The sequence below is a fragment of the Rhinatrema bivittatum genome, chromosome 2 (genome assembly GCF_901001135.1).
Source record: "Rhinatrema bivittatum chromosome 2, aRhiBiv1.1, whole genome shotgun sequence".
In the NCBI taxonomy this organism is placed as follows: domain Eukaryota; kingdom Metazoa; phylum Chordata; class Amphibia; order Gymnophiona; family Rhinatrematidae; genus Rhinatrema; species Rhinatrema bivittatum.
The window spans coordinates 27059124-27082577 of record NC_042616.1 but is presented as its reverse complement, the minus strand read 5'-3'; the positions used below and the strand labels follow the sequence as shown (position 1 = coordinate 27082577).

The 23454-nt window shown below is 45.4% G+C and overlaps 1 protein-coding gene across 3 annotated transcripts in view; it reads right to left on the bottom strand.

Moving 5' to 3' along the window:
- The window catches only part of LOC115083724 (oocyte zinc finger protein XlCOF6-like), a 159204-nt gene that overhangs the window by 122481 nt on the left and 13269 nt on the right, over window positions 1-23454 (bottom strand). For all 3 annotated transcript variants that reach the window (XM_029587713.1, XM_029587714.1, XM_029587715.1), the window contains exon 3: window positions 18878-18994. In XM_029587713.1, the coding sequence (XP_029443573.1) occupies window positions 18878-18994 (117 nt within the window). The remainder of the gene's footprint in view (window positions 1-18877; window positions 18995-23454) is intronic.

Sequence of the window (23454 nt, the reverse complement as noted above, 5' to 3'; positions counted from 1 at the left end):
GCGGAACTCTTGGGTCACAAGGTTGTGTTTTGTAACATTTATGCTCCCAATGTTTACCAGCCTGGTTTTTATCGGGTAATATATTCACACCTGCTCCCGTACATATCCGATACTTTGATAGTAGGAGGGGACTTTAACACGGTCCGTGATGCGGAGCTAGACTCAGCCCCCCCGCGGAGGAGAGACCCCGCCTTAGGTAGAGGTCCTCAGTTCCTAGAAGACAACTTACACTTGTTGGATGTTTGGAGGATTTTGCACCCCCTGGAGCGAAACTTCACCCATATCTCTCGGGCACACTTATCGCACTCACGATTGGATTATTTTTTAGTGAGTAGCCACAATTTTTCGTGGCTCCAGGAGGCGGGTATCGGAAACATTGTCATTTCCGATCATGTCCCAATATGGGTGGAATTTCAGCTGGCAGGTGGAGAACCCGGCGCAAGATTCTGGCGCTATCCATATTATCTGGCACAAGATGCCCAGTTCCAAGGCTTCCTTCGGGAAAAGTGGAAAGATTACGTGACCCTAAACCAGGCACATAGGGTGCAGCCAGCCCTCTATTGGTACACCGCCAAGGCGGTACTGAGAGGCGATATTATTTCCTATGTATCGCACAGGAAGACAGTGATTAATAAAAGAATTTTAGCATTAAACGCCCAGCTAAGACAGGCCCGTAAACGGTTAAACGATCGCACAAATTCCCACGCGAGGGACACATACCGCTCTATACAGGCAGCCTTGAATTCCCTTATACACGAGAGGGTTAAAAAAAAGTTTCCTATACTACCAATTCCGATTATACCAATACGCTAATAAAACGGGATGCATGATGTCCAATCTGATTCGCTCCCACCGCCCTAATCGATATATACCGGTGTTAAGGGGGGACAATAATTCGATACTTAAGGACACCCCTTTAGGGATTTTTATGCTAATTTATATGCTTCGGGGGGGGGGGGGGGGGGGGGAGCGCAGAGGCCTGTGATACATTTTGTGACACCTTGCCGATTCCAACCTTGACATCTGAGCAGAAGGAGTGGTTAAATCGCCCTATCACTGAGAAAGAGGTCAGGGAGTCTATTCAAAAGGCTAAACAGTTTAAGGCACCAGGCCCAGATGGGTATACTGTGGAGTTTTTTTAAGATGTTAATAGACCAAATAGCGGGTCCCTTAGCAGCTGGATACACAGCAATGATTGAGCAGGGTACATTCCCAGTGCACTTAGCACAGATCACCCTTATCCCAAAAGGGGGTAAGGATCCCCAACTTCCTGAATCATATCGCCCGATATCCCTGTTGAACTTCGATATCAAGCTGATGGCCAAGCTGATGGCGGACAGACTGGCGTTAGTTATACCATCCCTTGTAGGGGATCACCAGGTGGGGTTCGTTCGGCAGCGCTATGCATTGGCCAACATTCGCAGTGTAATCTTAGCCATGATAATGTGTCGCCAAATGAGTATGCCTCAGCTTTGACGCTGAGAAAGCGTTTGATAGGGTAGAATGGAGCTACTTATTCAATTTGTTAACCCGAATGGGATTTGAGGGCCTTTTTTTTGTGGGCCATACAACTCCTCTACACAAACCCCAAGGCGATTATTCTGGCCAATGGTGCGAAGTCTGAGCCTTTCGATGTGGCTCCAGGCACGAGACAAGGCTGCCCTCTATCGCCGCTATTATTTATATTGCAATTAGAGCCTTTGCTTCTCGCCATCCAACAGCATAGGGGGATAAGGGGAGTACGCATGGATCAGGACATTTTTAAAAGTGTGGCGTTTGCTGACGACCTGATGGTTTTCATCACGTCCCCCCAGACTTCACTGCCAGTCCTGTTACGGGTGATTTGGGACTTTGGCGTGTTCTCCGGTTTTAAATTAAATGAGTCCAAGTCCCAAGCTTTAGCTTATCCACCATCGCTCACGGCGACTTGGGCGGAGGACTTTCCTTTACAATGGACTACTGACTCCCTGGGTTATTTGGGGGTTCGTATCCCGGCAGATCCGGAACTACTATACCGAACCAATATCCCCAATCTAATACAGAAAATGATTGATAGCTTGGTTAGCTGGAGTGGTCTTCCAATAACCCTAAGTGGCAAGGTCAATTTATTTAAGATGACAATCTTGCCCAGGTGGCTTTATGCTCTCCAAAACTTGCCCATTTTATTGAAGAAGAAAGATGTTAAGAAAGTAGAGAGTGCTATTCGGCGGTTTCTTTGGAAGGGGGGGGGGGGGGGGGGGGGGAACTAGGGTGCCACTTGCATGGTTGCAAGCAAGGTGGAATCAAGGGGGCTTGGGTTTCCCAGATTTAACAGTGTATAATCTGGCTTGCAATCTCAGGATAATTAGGGACTGGTTGTTACAAAAGATGGCACACACCCCACTCGCCGCAGATAGGGCAGTGATGTATCCGATGGCCCCAGCTTATGTAGTGCAGTCTAGTGCAGCGCTTTTAACACCTTTCCTTACCCAAACAGTGCTGGTTCAGCCACTGAGGCAGACATGGCGTAGGGTTACAAAACTATTGAAGACCCAGACGCAGTGTGCCTACCTCCTCCCTGTAGTGGGGAATGCAGACTTCAGCCCGGGAAGCTCTTCCTCCTACTTCCGCAAATGGGCGGATAGGGGAGTAACATATTTAGGCCACTTGTTAACGGTAGAGGGGACACCACTTCCCTTCCAAGAGTTCTTAACCACGTATGGGTTCGGAGCAACACATACTTTTCCTTACCTACAGATTAGACATTATATACGGGCATTGCCAGCAGAAATTAGGAGTCCTTCGGTATTCCTCACCTTAGATAACTTGTTTCGTTTTAATGACAAGGGAGCACCATCATTACCATGGTATTATAAATCTTTACGAAGGAGTCTGGAAGCAGATCACTATTCTGTATTGGAGGCCCGATGGAACTGGGATGGGGACTTTAAAGTGACGGCCTCCATTTTGCGTGGTTGTTTTAGGCGAATAGCCAGGATAACGGATAGCATGTATTATCGGGAAATGCAGTTTAAATTTCTCAGTCAAGTCTATATATCCCCACAAACGGCCGCATATTTTATACCGGAGTCCAAGGCACAGTGCCCTCGCTGTGGCCAGGGTCCAGGGATGCTGTCTCATGCTTTTTGGACCTGCTCACCCATCCTTCGCTTTTGGCGGCGGGTAGCTGAATATATGGCCGACTTATTAGATATTGCATTTCCAATCTCACCGCTGTGGTTACTCTTTGGATGTATTTCCCCGATTCGTATTCATGATCCTGGCTCTTGCATGCTGTTACGCAAAGCCTGCTTGGTGGAGATAAAAATGATCCTTTTACAATGGAGGTCTTTAGAGTCTCCCTCCTTTTGGGCGTGGAGGAATGGGCTGCACCAGCTGATGACAATGGAGAAATTGGTGTCCCATTCATCCCCTCAAAGTAGGCGCCGATTCCTCGCACGGTGGCAGTTGTATATTCAGTCGCTACCGCACCATGCCCGCAGTTTAATCTTAAATGATTAGTCATGTAAGGTCTCAACTTAACACAAAGGAATGTTATTTGATTGATGGTTGATAGTGACTGGCTTGCTATTGAGTAAACTCACTCCGAGAGGGGTTGGGGGAGGGATGGAAAGGGGGGGGGAGGGGGGGGTAAAAATTTTAGGTACTTGCATTGTTGTAATGATTGGACTGTGGGGAGCTCAGAGCACACTCCTCACAGTATTGCTGTTTGTTGTTGTTGTTGCTGAAAAGTTCAATAAAACGTTTAAACATAAACGTGCCAAGAACGAGAGGAAAGACCCTCGGAGAGACTGTCTTGGAGAAGAAAAGACTAACAAGATCGGGGCGGAGTAAGCTGAGAAACCCGACTCCGCACAAACAGCCTCAAACACGTTCCAGATATGCACGTACTCCAGGGAAGTCGACTGTTTCCGGGCCCGCAGCCAGGCGAAGAAGACCTCCTCCTAATAGCACTTGCGCCGGAGATGTCGTCGTTCAAAGGCTAGGCCGCTAAATAAACGCGATCGGCCTGGACGAAAAATACAGGTCCCTGACTAGGGAGCCAAGGAAGATGGCGAAGCCGCAGAGGTATTTCCGTCGCTAGGTTGAGAAAAAAATCTGCGAACCACGGCCCGCGCGGCCACTCAGGGGCTAGCAGAAGCACGGGACCCAGATGGAGTTCTATTCGCCTGAGAACTTTCCCGACCAGAGACCACACACGTAGAGAAGGATGCCCGCCGGTCAAGGGAGAGCCAGGACATCCATACCCGCCGAGCTGTAGTCCCTCCAGCGGAAGAACCAAGTTGCCATGGTATTGCGAAGAGTCGCCAAGAAGCCCAGGTGAGAGGGGACCACCTGTCGATGAGAAAATCCATTGCTGTGTCAAAGAGTGTCCACTTCCTGGGAGCGAGCAACTGACGACTGAGAAATCAGCCTGAACATTCCCCTGCCCACGGAGTGAGAGACCGCCGGGCACTGTAGATGTCACTCGGCCCAGGCGAAGAGAAGGCTGGTATCCAGGGCCACCAGCAGACTGCAGGTGCCTCCTGGGCGATGGATGGAAGCCATGGTGGTGGAGTTGTCGGACAAGACTCGTATCAACTCGCCGCGGATGAGGGGAAGAAAATCCAGAAGAGCTAGGAACATCGTCCGAGCCTCCAACCGCTTGATGTGCCAGGAAGACAGAGCCGCTGGCCAGATCCCCTGGGCATACTGGGAGAGGCAGCCCACACCCCAGCCCGAGACACAGGTGTCCGCGGTTACTATCGCCCACTGAGGGACTTGGAGAGGCAGTCCCCGTAGCAAATGAGGAAGGGGAAGCTACCACAGCAAAGCGGCAACGGTAGAGGCCAAAACAACAGAAGGACAGTGTGAAACTGTGTCGCCACTGGCTGCCAACGGGACAGCAAAGTTGTCTGGAATGGTCACATATGAGGAAAAGCCCAAGGGACTAGGGGGACAGTAAGGCCAAGGAGCCTGAGATCTGCAGGCAGGCACAAGCCATCGGAGAAGGCAGCAAGAGCAGACTGAAACTGGCCGAACAACTGGAGGACCCGCGCACGAGGCAAGACGACCTTGCACACCCGGGTGTCGAAGTAGGCTCCCAGGAACTCTTAACTCCTGGGAGGGCGGAAGGTTGCCCTCAGAGAAATTCAGTATCCACCTGAGAGACGCGAGAAGAGCTAACACGCGATACACTGCCCCCCGGCAAAGAACCTCCGCCTTGGCCCGGACGTGCCAGATGTCTAGGTACGAGTGAACAAGGAGTCCTTCCCGGCATGGAGCTGCTGCCACCAACACCCAGACATTGGTGAAGGTGCAAGGTGCCATCGCGAGACCAAGGGGAAGCGCCCGGAACTAGAAGTCCCAGCGGAGCATGAGAACGGGAAGAGACTACGGCAGCCACGATGAATCGGAAAATGGAACATGCCTCTGACAAAAACGAGTGAGGCGAGGAACACCCCAGGGTGAAACGGCACGAGGACCGCTCACAGGGTTTCCATGCGGAGAAGCGGGATCTGGAGGGCCCGGGTGACTCATTTGAGGTCTAAGATTGGATGAAGAAAATAGGATACTGGCCTGCGGCAAGTATGCTGTGGAACTGGGACCTCTGCGCCCAGACACAGGAGCTTGGCGGGGGTTTGCTACACCGTTTGCCACAGGGACCGACCGTACGGGGAAAACAGAAAAGATCCCGACAATCTCGAGCAAAGCGAAGATGTACCCATCTCTGAGAACATCGAGGATCCACTGGTCCGACAGGATCTTGACCCAGTCCACGGAAAACAGGGAAAGGCGACCGCCTAGGAAGGGGACCGAGGAATGAGGCAAGGAAACTCCAGTGAGTGTGCAGGCATAAGTATTGAGTGTGTGGGCTGGCCCCCGCGGAAGGGACGGTGCCCACGAGAGGGCTGCGACCAAAACTGCGATCAAGAAGGAAAGAACCCACTGAGGAGTTACCATGCCCGCTTGGGGTATATCGTCTCTGGTCCCGAAAACGTGGACGAGAGGGAGTGAAGGACCGGGATAGGTTCAGACGGTCCTCCGCAAGTTGATGGACCTGACTCTCCCCTAAGGAATCCAAAGTTTCTCAAGGTCCGTGACAGGCAACAGCTTACCTTTGAACGGCAACATGCCCCACCGGGCTGTGGAGGAGGATCTGACAACCAGTGGCGCAGCTAGAGGAACCATATGGCAGACATCGCCGAGGCTATCGCCTGTGCCTGGAAGTGGAGAAGGGTTGCATGTGCAGCCTCTGGCCACGGGAGGTCCCGGGCGCAGAGCAAAGATGACGCTGACCCTACCTGAGGCCTGCCCGCAGCAGGAAACTGCTGCAAAAAGTGGTACACACCCCCAGCGCCAGGACATCAAAATGCGCTTCACATGAGCCGCGAGCAGGTGTATCTGGGCGGCTTGAGGGTTTCTTTTTTTTAAATTTTTAAACGAAGCATAACACCGGGAGGGGGAGCTTGGTCAGGGCCCAGCCGGGGAGCCTGCCACGCCCACGGGCGCAACTGTTTGGGTGTGGGAGGAGGGTAAAGGCGCTTGCCCAATCCCTGAATCCCGCCAGGACCGGGTCCATAACCATGGGCAAAGTGGCTGTACCAGGGCTGGGAGGATAGCCCACGCAACCGGATTGGCGATGGGATCGAGAAAAGAAAAGCACTATTGCTTCTAATATTCTTCATCCAAAAAAAACTACTTCATTTAGTTAAAAATTATTATACTTTATTGAAAATGTAACATAGTATAAATTTTACTTTTTTTGTAAAATGTACCAACATCTAAACATTTTTTTTTAACTTATATTAAACCTCAATATCAATATCCACAAACGTGCAGTTTTAAATACAACTGATGTTTTCCCTCAACTCTATGCTACCTCTAATCTCAATCTGTCCCTCAATCACCCAAATGACTCCAAAAATCTTTTTTCAATGTCACTGTTGGTCTTCTTTGGTGGGAAACACCTCTGTGTTTTCAAATCTCTATGCAAGATATCATCACTAATACTTTTAGATGTTATAGTGCAATAGAGACTAAGCCATAAAACTTAGTCTCACTTAATTCTTTTGAGCATTCACATAGATGATTCTCTAATCTTCTTAACAGTGTGTCCTACTTATAAACTCTTTTCTTGTATCCCAACAAGGGCCTTGTTTCGCCAATCAGGCTTCTTCAGGGGAGTTATCTCAAAAAGACCAGACACCAACATAGAATTGTCCCTCCCACCTCACGATTGTGCTATTACTGGAAAAGTCAAAACAAAGCAATATCACACATCGAGCTACAAATGTATACAATCTTAATACAAACTTTTTTGCATGAATTGTTTTGTCCAACATCTCTTAATGATATTTAGAAATTTACATTTATTGAAAATGTAACACTATAAATTCAAAAATCATCCCAAATTTGAATAATTTTTAAAAATTATAATTATTTTAAAAAACATTCATACTGAACACACTCCTACCTGAACAAAAAGGAGTGAGTCAGAAAAAGCATCCCCGAATCATTAGGGCCACATGGCTCCCCTTGGTTTAGTAAAAATCTTTCCAGATTCAGGTATGCACCTATAAAAAAATTCATAAGAAAGACCGTTCAACCCTACATCTCTTAACCATTCCAACGAATGAGTTCAGACTAATAAATTTATTCTAATAAACTTTTTACAAGCATCGTATTTAAGCACTCCCAGAGTCCTACTTACTATTACAACAGTTCTGTAACCCTCTTGCATCGTCTGATGCCAACTTCTGCAAGAATCACCATTAATCAACCGTGGGCAATTGAGCCATTTAAACCATTGCCTATAAGAATATTAGAAATATGAGTTGTATGCTCAATCTTAATAAAGTGTAAAACCTTATGGTTCTCCTATGCGTGATAACATTTCACGTACCTTGATGGAACAATTTTGTGCGTCAAAACCATCCAAACATACTCAGATTTATTTATTTATTTAGAAATTTTTTATACCGACATTCTTGATAGAGTATCAAATCATATCAGTTTCCAATGAAACAAAAACAATCGCAGTTGATGCGTTACATAGAACAAGTCGTCAAAAACATTAAATACATTAAATAACAGGTGAATATGAGTAAGATTATACGTAATTATAAGTAAGCAAAAATATTAAATAACAGGTGAATATGGGTAAGATAATAAGTAACCATTATAGTTATTGTAACTGACAATTGGTTATAAATAAAATAAAAATAAAATAAAACATGTCATCTAGAGACAAATAACAACAACAACTATGAATGAGCATCATAGGCAGTGATGAGCAGTAGTATATAGTTAAGTCGAATGATAAATGTTACTATGAGAAGGCGGGAGCGAAAGGGCGTGGTGGGACCAGGGGGAGAGGGTAGACAAGAGGAGGGTGAGGTTATGAATCTCAGGATAGCAGATGGATAGAGAAGAACCGAATGGAATATGGGGAATAGGAAGACCGAGGAGGGGGAGGGATGAAAGGCATTACATCAGGTAGGGTAAGCTAGAGAAGTAGAGTCTATCTGTGTTTGTTAAGACCATTGCGTTTCAGTTAAGTCCATTGGCGATTTAACCAGTATCTACCCTAGTGTCCTGTTATATCTTTTGGCCAGTGTCTGAATGCTCTCGAGCCTCCGGGAAGGCTTGTCTGAAGAGCCAAGTTTTGAGGTGTTTCTTGAATGTTTGAAGACAGGGTTCTAGTCTCAGCTCCGGAGGAAGCGAGTTCCACAGGGTGGGCCCAGCTGTAGATAAGGCGCGTTTTCTTAGCGTGGTTTTGATCGGGGGTGCGTAAAGAGATCCTTTATAGGCGTTTCTGATTGGTCTGGTGGATGAGTGAATGCGTAGTTGCGAGCTTAGCTTGAGGTGAGCAATACCGTGAATGTCTTTGTGAATCATCATCAGTATTTTGAAAGTGATCCTGGATTTTAAAGGGAGCCAGTGAAGGTCTTGTAAAATGGGTGTAATGTGTGTTCTTTTGTTTGAGTTAGTGAGTAGTCTAGCCGCGGCATTCTGGACCATCTGTAAGGGTTTAATAGTTGTTGCAGGGAGACCTAGGAGAAGAGAATTGCAATAGTCTAATTTTGTAAGGATGAGAGACTAGACTACTAGTCGGAAGTCGCTAAAGTGAAGGAGAGGTTTCAGGTTTCTGAGAACTTGAAGTTTAAAGAAGCATTCTTTAGTTGTATTGAGGACGAATGATTTTAAATTGAATAAGTTATCGAGCCGAACCCCAAGGTCTCTGACAGAGGGGGAGTGGTTAATGGCTGTTTTTGCAAATTGAGCTGCGCTTTGTGAGTTGAAGAGGTTATGGTTTTCGTCAGGAGAGATGATGAGGATTTCTGTCTTATTCGAGTTAAGGATAAGGTTCAAGCTGGTGAGCAGGTTGTTGATGGATTGTAAGCAGCGGTTCCAAAGAGCCCAAGTTTTTTGCAGGGATTCCGAAATTGGTAGAAGGATTTGGACGTCATCGGCGAATATATAGTGTTTTAGTTTAAGGTCGGAGAGAAGATGGCAGAGAGGCAGCAAATAAATGTTAAAAAGTGTAGGAGAAAGGGATGATCCTTGTGGGACTCCCTGGTTTGTTTTGATTGGGGGTGATTCTTTAGTGTTGATTTTGACTTTGTAGAATCTATTTTCCAGAAACGATTGAAACCATCCATGAGCCTCTCCTTGAACGCCGATATCAGATAGGCGTTGCAGTAGAATAGAGTGATTGACCATATCAAAGGCGGCTGATAGGTCGAGAAGAACAAGAAGGTAGGGTTGTTTTCGTTCCAGATTGAGAAGGATAGTGTCGGATAGGGATGAAAGTAGAGCTTCAGTATTTTGTGATTTCCTGAATCCGAACTGGAATGGGGAAAGAATGTTGTTCTCCTCAAGGTAATCGGTCAGTTGTTTATTTACAATTCTTTCCATCACTCTGGAGATCAGGGGAAGGTTGGCTATCGGTCGGAAGTTGGCAGGGTCAGAGGTTGGAAGGTTAGGTTTTTTTAGTAAAGGTTTTAAGATGGCTAGTTTTAGTTGGTCAGGAACCTTGCCTTGTGAAAATGAGCAATTGATGATGTCTGCTAACGATTTCGAGATAGTGTTTGGAATGGATAGAAGAAGATTGGAGGGTATTGCATCCAATGGGTAAGAGGAAGGTTTTAGCTTTTTTAGAATGCTTTCGATCTCAATTGAAGAGGGTGTCTCGAAAGATGTAAGGTTGTAATCCCTTGTTAGAGAAGAAGTACTAGATGTAATGGGAGTTGGTTGCGCTGGAGGAAGGAATGTTGGTTGAGCTGTGGATATCGGCTTGAGGAGGTTGGTTATTTTCTTATCGAAGTAGACAGCTAGTTCTGTAGCTTTGATGGATGCTTGTTCATCAGGGATGGAAGGGGGCGAGGGTTTTGTGAGGGATGAAACGACAGAGAAAAGGGCTTTGGAATCGAATGAAAAATTATGAATTATTTTGCGAAGAAGTCTTTTTTGGCTTTGAGGATAGCAATCCTGTATGCATTAAGGTGGGCTTTGTATTGGGCAAGTGTGTCAGAGGATGGGGTCTTGCGCCATTTGAGTTCTTTGCTACGAAGTTTTTGTTTGATGCTTTTGAGTTCCGGGGTGTACCAAGGATTTCTGTTGGCTTGAGGTGGTTTTAAGGATTTAGTTATGGTTGGGCATGATTGATCTGCAATCTCGCTTGTTATCTTGATCCATGAGTTGACAGCCGAATGTGCTTTGGTGAGGTCAAGACCCATCAGTTCTTTTGAGAGCAGGTTGCTAAGGAGATCTGTAGGGCAAGGTTTCCTGTATTGCATTGTGATTGTAGGGAAGACTGGTCTAGGGTGGTCTTTAATATAATGAAATTTCCCACTACTAATAATGAAATTTCCCACTACTAAAGCCTCACGCCTCTCGATGACCAAAGACAGAGCGTTTTCGATAGCTGGCCCATCCATCTGGAATAGCATCCCTTCAAGTCTTAGAGTGGAACCTTGCCTGTTAACTTTTAGAAAAAGACTAAAAACCTGGCTCTTCCACCAAGCCTTCGCCGACCCACCAGACAATCACTAGTTGTCCTTCACGCTTACCCGTTATGGTGCTTACACTTACGAATGGACTCTGACATTTCCAGGTTAAAGTACCATTAAGCTTTAACCCGTACGCCCTATGGTATCACCTCTTATTTATTTCCTGCCTTTTCTTCTTTCCAGCTTGTTGCAAGCTTCCAAGTTCTCTTACCCTGTTGATTGTAACTTTGACTCATTCCTACCTACTGTTTACCTTTTGTTTACTTGAATTGTTACCCCAGTTATATTCTTGTTAATTGTAAACCGATCCGATATGGTTATTTACTATGAAGGTCGGTATATAAAACTGTTAAATAAATAAATAAATATGAATCTCGGCTGAGATTATGTGATGATCTGACCACGGGATTGGGACGATAGTTGGGCTGGAGGTGGTTGATAGACCCTCGTTAAGGAAGATAAGGTCTAGAGAGTGTCCTGCTTTGTGTGTGGGTCCTTTAACTATCTGGTTGAAGCCCAAGTGGTTAAGAGCTGTGAGTAATAAATCACAGTTATGGGATAAAGGGGACATGTCAACATGGAGATTAAAATCTCCCATCAGAATGGATGGTTTGTCTCTCTTGAGATGCTTAGTTGTGAATTCGATAAGGGGTGAAGGGTCGGAATCTAAAATTCCTGGGGGTGCATAGATCAAAGCGATTTGGAGATGATCTGAGTTGAAAAGGGCCAGTTCTAGGTTGTTAATTTTGGTGGAAAGTTGAAGTGAGAGTCCAAGTCCCTTTTTTGCGGCTAGAAGTAAGCCTCCTCTTTTTTTGATTCTGGGTATTGAATGAATATCATAATGTTGGTTGGGGAGGTGGTTAAGAAGGACGGAGTCTGTAGGTTTCAGCCACGTTTCAGTAACGGCGCACAGGTCTGGGTTGTTGTCTGACAAGTGGTCATTAAGGAGATGGATTTTTTTTGTGATGGATTGGGCGTTGAATAGGGTTAGGGTAAAAAGAGTGAGGCCGAGAGTTTGTGAGATTGGGGAAATCATAATAGGAATTAATCTTTGCTGTCGTATGCCTAGTATCCTAGGATTGTTGGTCTTGTGTTACTCTGCAATAGATTGCAGAGTAACACCTAACACCACCTCCCCAACTGTTGTCTTCAACTCTGGACTTATCTTGATCAGGGAAAACCCAATAAAGTTCGAATCTTTTAAGGTTTTATATACGTACTATACCAGAAAAAGAAAGAGTAAAAGAACTCATATTATAAAGGGCATTCCTTTAGTAAGCACTCTTATCCACACTGTATATTATAAACAACACTCACCCTTGCCGTCTGTGCGGCTGCTTACGGACTCTCCAGCTAAATTCTTGGTCGGACCGCCACCTTCAAACCGCCTATTTATGCTCCTCCCCTATTTTTAAACACTCCCAATCAAGCTACAACTCTGCCGAAACCACCAATCACTCAGCTTCCCTGCTATATCCTATCCAGGCTTACCCACCATATCAGAAAAGCCCTCAAACCACCACTAACTCCCTATATTGCCATACAGAGTACTTAACTATATGCTCTATTTGATATTATCAAAGGCGTATTACTCAGCTCTCCCACTAATTACTAAACAACCCTGTTCACCTAACCAAAACCCCATCTTCTCACGGCGAAACCAATTCATTGAATTTTATAGATCTCTATGATCCAATCCTTCCAATCTCTGTTGAATTTTTAAATGAATGCCTCCCATTCTATCATGGTATTTAATCCCTTCAGTGTTATTGTTTGCCAATAGTAAATACATCTTTGCTCCGTTTGTCGCAAATCTTGTGAGATATTTCCCCCCCTGCGATTCTGTCATTGTTGTAAAATACAGAATTTTAATTGCTCCTCTGTATGTCCAAACTCTTGCCAGTGTTTCACCAATGGAGAATCAACCTTGCCAGTATGTATACAACTTCTATGTTGTATTATTCGAGTGCGTATGGACAGTTTGGTATGACCTATATATAATTTGTCACATGGACATTTGATTGCATAAACAAATTTAGCTGTGTTACAGTCAAAATGTGCCCTCAAAATCTGTCTATATGGTAATGTTGGATGTTGAAAAACTTTTGTCACTAAGACATGTTTACAAACTGAACATCTCTGGCAAGTATACTGTCCTGATATTTCTTCTATTTGTATCATTTGCATATCTGAGTGTACTAACAGATCACGTAAATTACGTCCTCTGGTACGAGCAAAAAGGGGTCTATGCTGTAAACACTCATGAAAAGTCAAAACATGCCAATGTTGTAAAATGATATCTTGGATACTGGGTGTCCTCTGGGAAAAAGGTAACACACAGACTATCCGATCATTTTCAGCCTGATGGCGAGTTTGGAGTAATAACGCTCGATCTGCATATAGTCCCCGTTTGTATGCCTTCTTCACTGTTTTAGATGGATAACCTCGCGCCAAGAATTTATTTCTCATAGTTCCTGCTTGCTTCTTATATTCCTCAGTGGAGGCACATAAACGCCGTAATCTCAAGAATTGCCCACAGGGATGTTGAATCAAAGATTTTGTGGGTGGAAACTCTGAAAATGCAGCAAATTGTTACGGTCAGTGGGTTTGACAAAAATAGATGTTACCAACTGGTGATCTTGCTTAAACACCTGTAGGTCCAAAAAAGAAATGGACTTTTCATGAAAATTGAAAGTAAATTGTAAATTCGGATCCTGACTATTCATCCATAGTTCAAACTCTTTCAATGCTTGTTGGGTATCTGTCCAAATGAAAAAAATGTCGTCAATAAATCTGACCCAAAACGGAATGCTAGACCAATGTATTGAAGGATATATATGTTGTTCCTCATATTTAGCCACATACTGTTTAGGCTGTTTTTTTGAAAACACAGAGGTGTTTCCCACCAAAGAAGACCAACAGTGACATTGAAAAAAGATTTTTGGAGTCATCTGGGTGATTGAGGGACAGATTGAGATTAGAGGTAGCATAGAGTTGAGGGCAAACACCAGTTGTATTTAAAACTGCACGTTTGTGGATATTGATATTGAGGTTTAATATAAGTTAAAAAAAATTTTTAGATGTTGGTACATTTTACAAAAAAAGTAAAATTTATACTATGTTACATTTTCAATAAAGTATAATAATTTTTAACTAAATGAAGTAGTTTTTTTTGGATGAAGAATATTAGAAGCAATAGTGCTTTTCTTTTCTCTCCAAACATTTCGGTTTTGGGGTTTTTTTTGTGTATACTATACGGTAAGCACATACAATACATAATACGTTGCCGTATTTTTTGATATATATATATATATTATTATTATTTTTTTTTTAATATTGTTGTGACCCGGAGGGGGGGGGGGGGGGCGAGGGGGGACCTTCCACCTCCCCCTGCATGCTTGCTAAAGGGGATCTACGCAGGAGGAGGGGAGATGCAGAAGAAAAAAAAGAGCCAAAAAATCCCGAGTGGGGGAGGGGAAGCGAGGGGGTGACAAAGAACCCATCCTGGGGGGGCTCAAATCGGGGTGTAGCTTTTAAAAAAAAAAAAAAAAAAAAAAAAATCGGTCCCCCAGCCCCAGGGAGTTCCGAAAATGGAGCTGATAAAAAGTTCAAAATGGCCACCGTTCCCGGGTTTTCCCAACCCAGGAACGGCCAAGCTTTGGGGACTCGATCCCCGGGCTAAATTAGCCTTCCCTGCCGAGGAGGGACCTTCCCCACCCGACAGGGAGGCATAGAAGAGCCCCCCTCGAAAAAAAAAACTCGAAGGGGGCTGGCAGAGAAGAGGCAGGCTACCTGCCGCGCAAACAGAGAGCCGCTCTGAAGAAAAAAAGGCTGCAGAGAAAAAGTTTGATTCACAGCCTGGAAGCCAGGAGTGAAGCAGGGGGGAAACCTGCTGACTCCTGCCTGTCTGGCTGCCGGTTCAAGGCCTCCTGAGACCAGAAAAGAGAAAAAATACTGGTCTGCTGCTGCAAATAAGTTAGAGGAACGGGAATACCTGTAACGTATGTTTAAAACTGGAAATTGAAAATTCCTAATGTTGAACTTTTTTTTTTTTTTTTTTTTTACTGAGCGCAGCAGTCGGGTTGTAAACCCTCTCGACAGCCGGGGGGGGGGGGGGGAGACGAGACCCGGTCCCCACACCTGGAAGCAGATACGGACTCAGGCTATGTAGCGCACAAGGGGCAAAGCCCCCCTGAGACCGGCAAGAGCTGGGAGACGGATCAGTCTCCCACATGGAAGAAAAAGAAAAAGTCACTAAAGAAAAAATGTCTTTTAATACAAAGAAGAACAGAATAAGTACTTGCTTGATCCATAAGGAAAGAAGAAGGAAAGGCTGACTAGCCTAAGCAGAGAACGAAGGGTGAGCTGCTAACACCTGCTGGAGACAGACGAATACTAAAGGGTTATAGCATAGGCTCTGTCCTCATATAGGATATCCTTCAAGTTTTAGTCTGTCTCCACCTGCTGGAAAGGAGGCTCAACCCACAGTCTGGACTGATCCGGGTACGTACAGGGAACGCTGGTTTCTCTTATTCCTGTCCTCTGGTAGCCGCGGCAGTGGGGACTCGCCCCACTTGTTAGCTAGTTTCTCTAATTCGCTTCCAAATTGGAGTTGTCTCTTGAAGGGCATCCTTGTGAGTCTTGTTTTGGAGGATGCGTCGGCCGACCAGTTTCGGAGCCAGATTGTCTTCTGGCTGCCACTGCAGATGAGACTCTTCTAGCTGCCATGCGTACCAGATCCGAAGCGGCGTCCGCGAGAAATGATATGGCTGGTTCCAGGCTTCCCCCGGAGTGTTGTTTCTGGCTTGTGCCAGGCAGGTGCGTGTCACCACGGTACAGCAGGCCGCGATCTGTAAAGACATAGCGGAAACGTCAAAGGACTGTTTGAGGATGGATTCCAGACGTCTGTCTTATTTATTTATTTATTTTTAATTTTTATATACCGATGTTCCTGTAAAGAATACATATCGCACCGGTTTACAAGGAACTGAACAGTCACCTCCAGGGCGGAAATACATTAAAACAGTCGCCTCAAGGCAGAATACATTAACTCAAGTATACAGGAAAACTATTAAAGAGAACTTTCATAAACTCAATTAAATGTAAACTGGGAACCATAAATCAGGAACATATGTACAGAGGTAGGTATATCGTCTGTCGCTTCACCAGATTTTAGCTCTCAGGGAAAGCTTGAGTGAATAGATTGCAGCATTGGTCTTGACTAATAGATTGAGGGGCGGATTTTAAAAGGATACTCAAGACAGTTGTGTCTTGAGTATCCTTGAGCGCTGTTCCACCTTCTACTGGGATAGTAGTGCACTTCGAGACCGCACCGACCATGGCATCCACTTTCGGACATGCCAGGAGATCTTTGGCGGCGGGCTCCAGAGGGTACATGGTTGCCAGAGCCCGGCCCCCTTTGAATGTGGGTTCTGGGGCCTCCCAGTCCAGGTCAATAAGTTGCTGGACTGCTTGTAATAGTGGGAAGTGACGTGAGGTCTGACTAAGTCCCTCCAAAAGTGGGTTTGGCTTAGGTTCCCCCGAGGCGCTTGTGCCCGGGATGGCAAGCTCTTTCAGGCTTTGCATGACTAGGTCTGGAAGTTCGTCCTTGGTGAAGAATCGTCTCATGGTTCGGTGGGGCTCTGTCCCCAGAGGGAGTTCCCCTTCCTCCAGGGGTTCTGGCTTCTCCTCAGAGACGTCTGTGTCCCCGAAGGTGGGGCTTCTGGGTGGTGGGGCTCAACTCCCTGGGCTTAGAGGGCCCTGGTATGTTGGGTTCCTCTGGTGGTGCCTGTGGCCGCATTGAAGGAGGACCCGGTTGCATGTGGACGAAGGTATGCAGACCTTTGAAGAACTCCACCCAGGAGATAGAAGTTGGGTCTAGGCTAAGGGGCGCCGTGTCCCTGGAGAGCCCTGTTTGAGGGGGGGGGGCCGCTGTGTGGTGCCAGGTCCGGCGTACCGCTGGAAGGGGTGGGGTCCAGTACGGCTGGGAAGGGCCATGAGTTGGGTCCCCTAGGACCTCTTCGCAGTGAATGCACAGGGCCGTGGCCTCCTCATGTTGTACCGCTCTAATGTGGCCTGCTGGGCAGAGGCATTGAGCTTTGGGCTTATTTTCAGGTGGGGCCATGGTTTGTGTGCGTACATTACAGTTGTGCGTCGAAGATGCGCATGTAGGATTAGTGCGCGTGTATCCAGCGATGTGCGCGCGGTTGTGCACACGGGCCTAACTTGTGCACTCAGCACTTGTGCGCATGCGCACAAGGATTTTGGTCGCACGGCTCACCTGTGTGCGCACGGATCGAGACGGCAGACAAGGCGACGAACAGGCTAAGATGGCGACAGCTACCACGCGGGCAATATAGCGACTACCTCGGAGAGTCTCCACGTGGGAGGACTCTCAGATCCGACCGGGGTCTGGCTCAGCTAGGGCCGATCAACCGGGGGCACTGGTCCCGGCTGGTTACCTGTGCGTCTCCTCGAGCTTCGGAGACCGGAGAATTTTAAAAATAGATTTCTACCTTACCTTGTTGGCGCTTCCCAGTTTCGTTCTGGGCAGTCTCCGGCTGCAGGGGAAGAGGGCAACTACCTTCACCGCCGCGCTTGAGGTTGCACCTGCTGCTTCTCAGCCTCACCCGATGTCGGCGGCTAGGTCCCCGCTGAAGGTCGGCCGCCGGACCGAGGCTTACCTCCGAGGGACCATGTAAATCGCCTCGGGAATCTGGACTGGGGGAGGGACCCAACGGGTGTCACCGCAAGAGAGCGGGGCTCGTCCTTAGAGGTAAGATTTCTTCTTAATTTGGGTTTGTTTGGTAAAACTTACTCTTAACGCTGTGCTAGCGTGCATAGAGTCCCTAACTGCTATGGAGACGGAAGAATACTGAGGATCTGCACTTCCTGCAGGGGTATATGTACTAGGGGCTGACGTCAGATTGAAATCTGATCCATCTCCAACTGCTATCAGGAGTACACTATACCCATTGGTCCTGAGTCCATCTGCTACACGCTAGGAAAATGTCTATCCACTCTATAGCCTTTATGCTATATCTATCAGGTCATAACCCATAATGTTTCTCCCTAACAGCTAATATTGTAACATATTAACACAGTCTCAGACTCACCATATATGTATACATAACATGTTCCCCATGCCACTGCTACAGATACACCCTATATCAAATGTTACTTGCTGTTTATTATGATTACAAATGTTATTTATTGTTTATTACTATTGCTACCATATTATTTATTACGATCACAAATGTCATTTAACTGTTTATTACTATTACCACCATCGTTTTTAATCATGTTACTGTTACGCCTCACGTTACAGTTTCTAATGTTCTCTGTACCAAACAAAAGGAAATGCTTGACTTCCTGCACTTTTTAAGTTATATGTAAAACGATGTGATATGCAAATCGAACACTGATATATAAAAACAAATTAATATTTATTTGCAGCCATTGGGAAAGATAATAAAAACAGCGGGATTGATGTGTCTTATTTCTATAGCTAACATCCAAATTTATTTGGAGTTCAACCCAGATTGGGCAGAAAAATTAACAGTCAGCACAAAAAAGTACAGAGTCCTGCATTTCAGCTACAGAAATGCAAGGGAGAGGCATGATCTGCTGCAACCAGGAACCAAATGTGAATAATCTCTCAGCAGCTCACTGGTCCCATTTGTATCTGTGACCCCCGGGGTGTGTTACTAAGAAGGGCCTCTCAAATCTCAATGTATGGCTCTGCTGCCTCACTTCAATAAAAGTAATAAAACGATGAATACATCTTCTGCTCCTCAGTAAAGAGATCTAAACCTGCAGATGAGTTTCTCAGGATCTCTCTCCAAATCATCCTGTGCCTAGTCTGTACAGTATTTATTACTCACCTATGTATGATTGAGTAACTTCTCTTTCTCCTGACTCCTGGGGATCCCAGACATATGGCTCTTCCACCTGTTTAATCCTCAGTAATACATCAGGATTTACCCTGTGATGACCTGTTTCTAGGGATAAAAAAAAGAGGAGAGAGAGATATTTCTCTCACTTTCACTGGATAATGCAGAGCAGCAATGCTCAGAGAAGCAGCACACGATAGGGGAGGGACAGCGAGATTCTATTATTCCATAAAGTAGAGGGATGCGAGGGTCATCACAACAAATGACCTTACGCTGACCAAACATTATCACAAGGGAGTGAGCAAGAGTCAGGAGTGCCAGGTGACAGAGAGAGAAGTATAACCAGAAGACAAATCTATAAATCATTGGTGAGACCTCATCAGGAGTACTGTGTTTTCTGTTGGTAAGCAGGCTAAATTAGCCAGGATCTGTGGGGGACATCATCCAGCTACATCGAACAAGCTAGTGGAGCTTTTTGCCATGCAGGCGTTGCCTCATGAGCCTCCTCAGTCATTCTTTGTCCAAGCACAAATGTGCACTCAGTCTCTCCTCATACTTTTAGTCTTACCTTTAAAATTTGCAATTTCTGCCTCAGTATATTCTTTTAGAGTTGTCTTGCTGCCTCTATAGTACCCAGAACAGCACTTTTCAATGGTACTTTAAAAAAAACCACTTTTTCCAGAGGCCTTGCCTCCTCAACATATCAGGCCAGAAATAAAAACCAATGGTGAGCAGTTTTAAAAATTACATCTGTGGCAAGGTAATGTTACTCCTCGATGGCCATGACCTCTGCTATCAGTACCATGGGCCAGATCATAACCAGGAAAATTGCTATGCCTGTGTACAGATGTCCTTGCATTTCCAACGTTCCAGGGTAATTTGAAGCAAGGAGCTGCATAAACCTCTTCAGAGTCGCAGCAGATCCTCTTCCTGCAGTACAGTCTACCTCACCAGGAACAGAGTGGAGCAGGAGCTTCTCAAAGATTCCCAAATCAGCTCAGGCCAAAGCCATGGGATGGAGAAATGTCCCTGCCCTGTATCAAAGAAGCAGCAGCAGCAGTTATTAGGGTCATTAGATCCTGCATTGCAGGAACACAAGCACTCAAATTATGGTGCATTGCCACCATCGAAGCAGTCATCACTGGCGCCAGCGGCAGAAGGTGCATCGGCACACTACACACAGACCATCAAAGCACTCCATCCATAGGCCAATGCTCTGAATGCACGCTGCACCAAAGCCCACCATATCTGCGCCCTGCACTTCACTGGTGCATCTTCATGCCTCCACACACTAATTGCATGATGCATCTGGTCCTCCAATGCATGAACTGAGAATGCACAGTGCAAGAACACACAGCGTGATCCTAACACTATCGATCCTCGCATTGAGACATCCTCAATTTGACTGGCTTCCTTTACGTGACTTACTTAAGAACCATTAGAGAAATCAAAGTCATGTTCTTCTAAAGTATCCATGTGTTACACTCCATTAAAGCTATTGACACATTAGTTCCATCACCAGGCCCATCAGGCTGCTCTATCAACAACTCTTTAAAGCAGCGGAAGAGATCGTGTCACTTCTGCCCCTCCATAACGAGAATCCTCACTCAAGAATTCTATTGGAAGGTGTTCGCTCGGAAATACTGGATCTGGTATGTTCCACAGTTCTGCTTATTTCTAATAAACAGCCTATTCAGATGCAGGAAACTCTCCTAGTATCCAAAGAGGACGTTCCACCATCCACACCATGTCAGTGGACATATCAATCACTAGACAAGAATGCAAGTTTGACGGGAAATTGTTTTGTTTCTCCTAAGAAGAGATAAGGAACGATCCAACCGCCCTCTCCACCATTACCGTGACGCTTACTCAGACCAAAGTTCCAATCGCACCTATTTGCATAAACACATCAACATTCAGGGTTCATTATCACAACACTCTCTAGCAGCAGAGTGCAGTCGGTTCGAGGTGTATCCACACAGGGGCAGCCAGAAAAACCTCCTGGTTCACCTTGTTTATCAGTGAAGTCCTGGATAAGTGAGCTCTGCCAATACATTCAGAAGACAACGCTATAGGTATACCTTCTGACCTAATTCTGGACTCTCTTGACAACACCTCACCTACTCAGTTTCTGGAATAGATGGGAAAAACACTTGGCATCTAAGTCCTTAAAGACAAAAGACCCCCACTTGGAATTACTCAGTCTACTTCAAATACTGGACATCCTGACGCCTTCCAAGTTTTCAGCATCCTCAATATATAGCAAATGAAGATGTGGGAAACTCCTATTTCTGGAATTCCCATGGTGAGGAAACAACCTTAAATACAGAATTTGGAAGTCTCCAGGATTCAGCATCATCCAACTACCCTACCAGTCTGTAGTGGTCAAGTCTGCTATGAATAAAACAAAAAAGATCAGAATTCACTCAAACTCATCTCCAGGGAAAGATCATAGACTTCTTGACAATTTCAGCAAGAAAGTTATTCAAAGTCCATGCTTTCTGCTCACTTCATTATCCACCAATTTTATGTGTACAAAACATTCACAACTGCATCCAGATGCTAAAGCCTTTCCTACAGCCTATGGAAGGCAGGACTTATCTCCCAACCACTTCTGGATGCAGAAGAGGGCATCCTTTACCTTCTCAGATCTGGGTATGAATCATTTGACTCAGTTTCATGTATCTCCTCAGCCTCAATCAGGGCTCAATGTATAGTCTAGCTTAGAGTAAGCAACATACATGAAGATATCCACGAGAAGTTGGCTGACCTACATTGTTTAGGTGACAAACTTTGGTGAGAATCTCAGAGAAATAGTCACTCAGAGTAAAGATCAGAACGCAGCAGTGCAATCTCTCTTGATGCCACTCGAACAGCTCTGTACTTCAAGACGTTTCTTCTACTCATACAAGCAGCCCTACTGATCTTTTCAGCAAGTAATATCTGCTGTCTTTTCCAGCTCAGTGTCAGCCACTTTGGCCAGACGTCGACAGCGGAAACATCATCAACCAAAAACAACGCAGCAGACTCATTCCCAACCTGGGCACAATTTTTGACCAATCCCTGTACAGAGCTTCTACTCCCAATATTTCCTCATTCCCATAGTCAGGAGAATTGAGGTCCACTCTGGACTTGAGACACTTACATATCTACTCAAGAGAGAAATTCAAAATGAATTCCCTCAGCACAATTCTCCCTTACATACAGAAGGGATGCATATTCTCACATTCCCATCCACCCTGCTCATTGGTGCTACCTTTGCTTTCAGATGGATTCTTTTGTATGCCAATAGAAGGTACTCTCATTTGGCTTATTTGGAACTCAGAGAGTCTTTACAAATGCCTCAAGTGGTAGCAGCATCTGCATCATTTCCTGTACCTGGACAACTGGCTAGTCACAGTAAGTTAGCAAGAGAAAGTATTCTGTTCCCTGCATAAGACCACGACCACCACCATACTACTACTACTATACTACTACACATCTCTATAGTGCTGAACAACATACGCAGTGCTGTACAAAGGCACAAATAGACAGTCCCTATTCAGTAGAGCTTACAATCTAGTAAGACAAACATATAGGACAAGAGACAGGGTTTTTCATAGAGCAAGAAAATGGTCAAAAAGAAAAGAAAGTTAGTTAACGACTAAAAGCAATCAGGCATAAAATTTAGAAGTGGTTTCAAACAGGTGGGTCTTTAGATAGGATTTAAACATGGCAAGAGAAGGAGCATGACACACCAGCTCAGGAAGAATAATTCAAGTACATGGCCATGCAGGAGGAATGAGTGACTTATCCGACGAGCGGTGTGCACGAGGAGGGGTGTAGAGAGAGAGAGAAGAGAGGAGAGGTAGTAAGGTGCTGCAAATTTGTCTTTCAACAATTGGGCTCCCTAATCAATTTCGAGAAATCAAATATAGTTCCCACCTAGAAGTTCAAGTTTATTAGGGGATGGATAGACTCCCTACTGGAGAAAGTATTCTGCCCTTCAGAAAGAGCCAACATCATGCACAAACTCATCCACAAGCTACTCTACTCTCCCATGCTTAACAGCCAAAGCACTGTTGATGGTCTTAGGACACATGACAGCAGCCATCCATGTGGTCCCGCTCTCCCACCTCCATATCCATTACCTTCAATGGGGCCTGAGTTCTCAATGGGATCAGCTAACTCAACCACCATCGACAGTAATATGGGTCACAGGGGACATCAGTGAGCCCCCTCTGAGTGCTTCCTCATCAATTATCACTAGCAATTGATGCCCTCACTAAAGGATGGAGGGCTCATACAAGATCCTTTTGAATCCAGGGCACTTGGTCTCAAGGAGTCTGTGTCGGATCAACTTACTAAAGTTAAGAGCATTAAGATATGCTCTCTCAGTGTATGTGCATCTTATTTATTTATTTATTTTATTTATTATTTTTGATATACCGAGTTTCATGATAGGAATCACATCAACCCGGTTTACAATTAACAATGTGGGTAAAGGCAGAGAGTAACAAAGTAGAGAACATTTCCCAATACAACAACAAATATAGTATGAAACTTAACAAAAATACCATTGATACCAT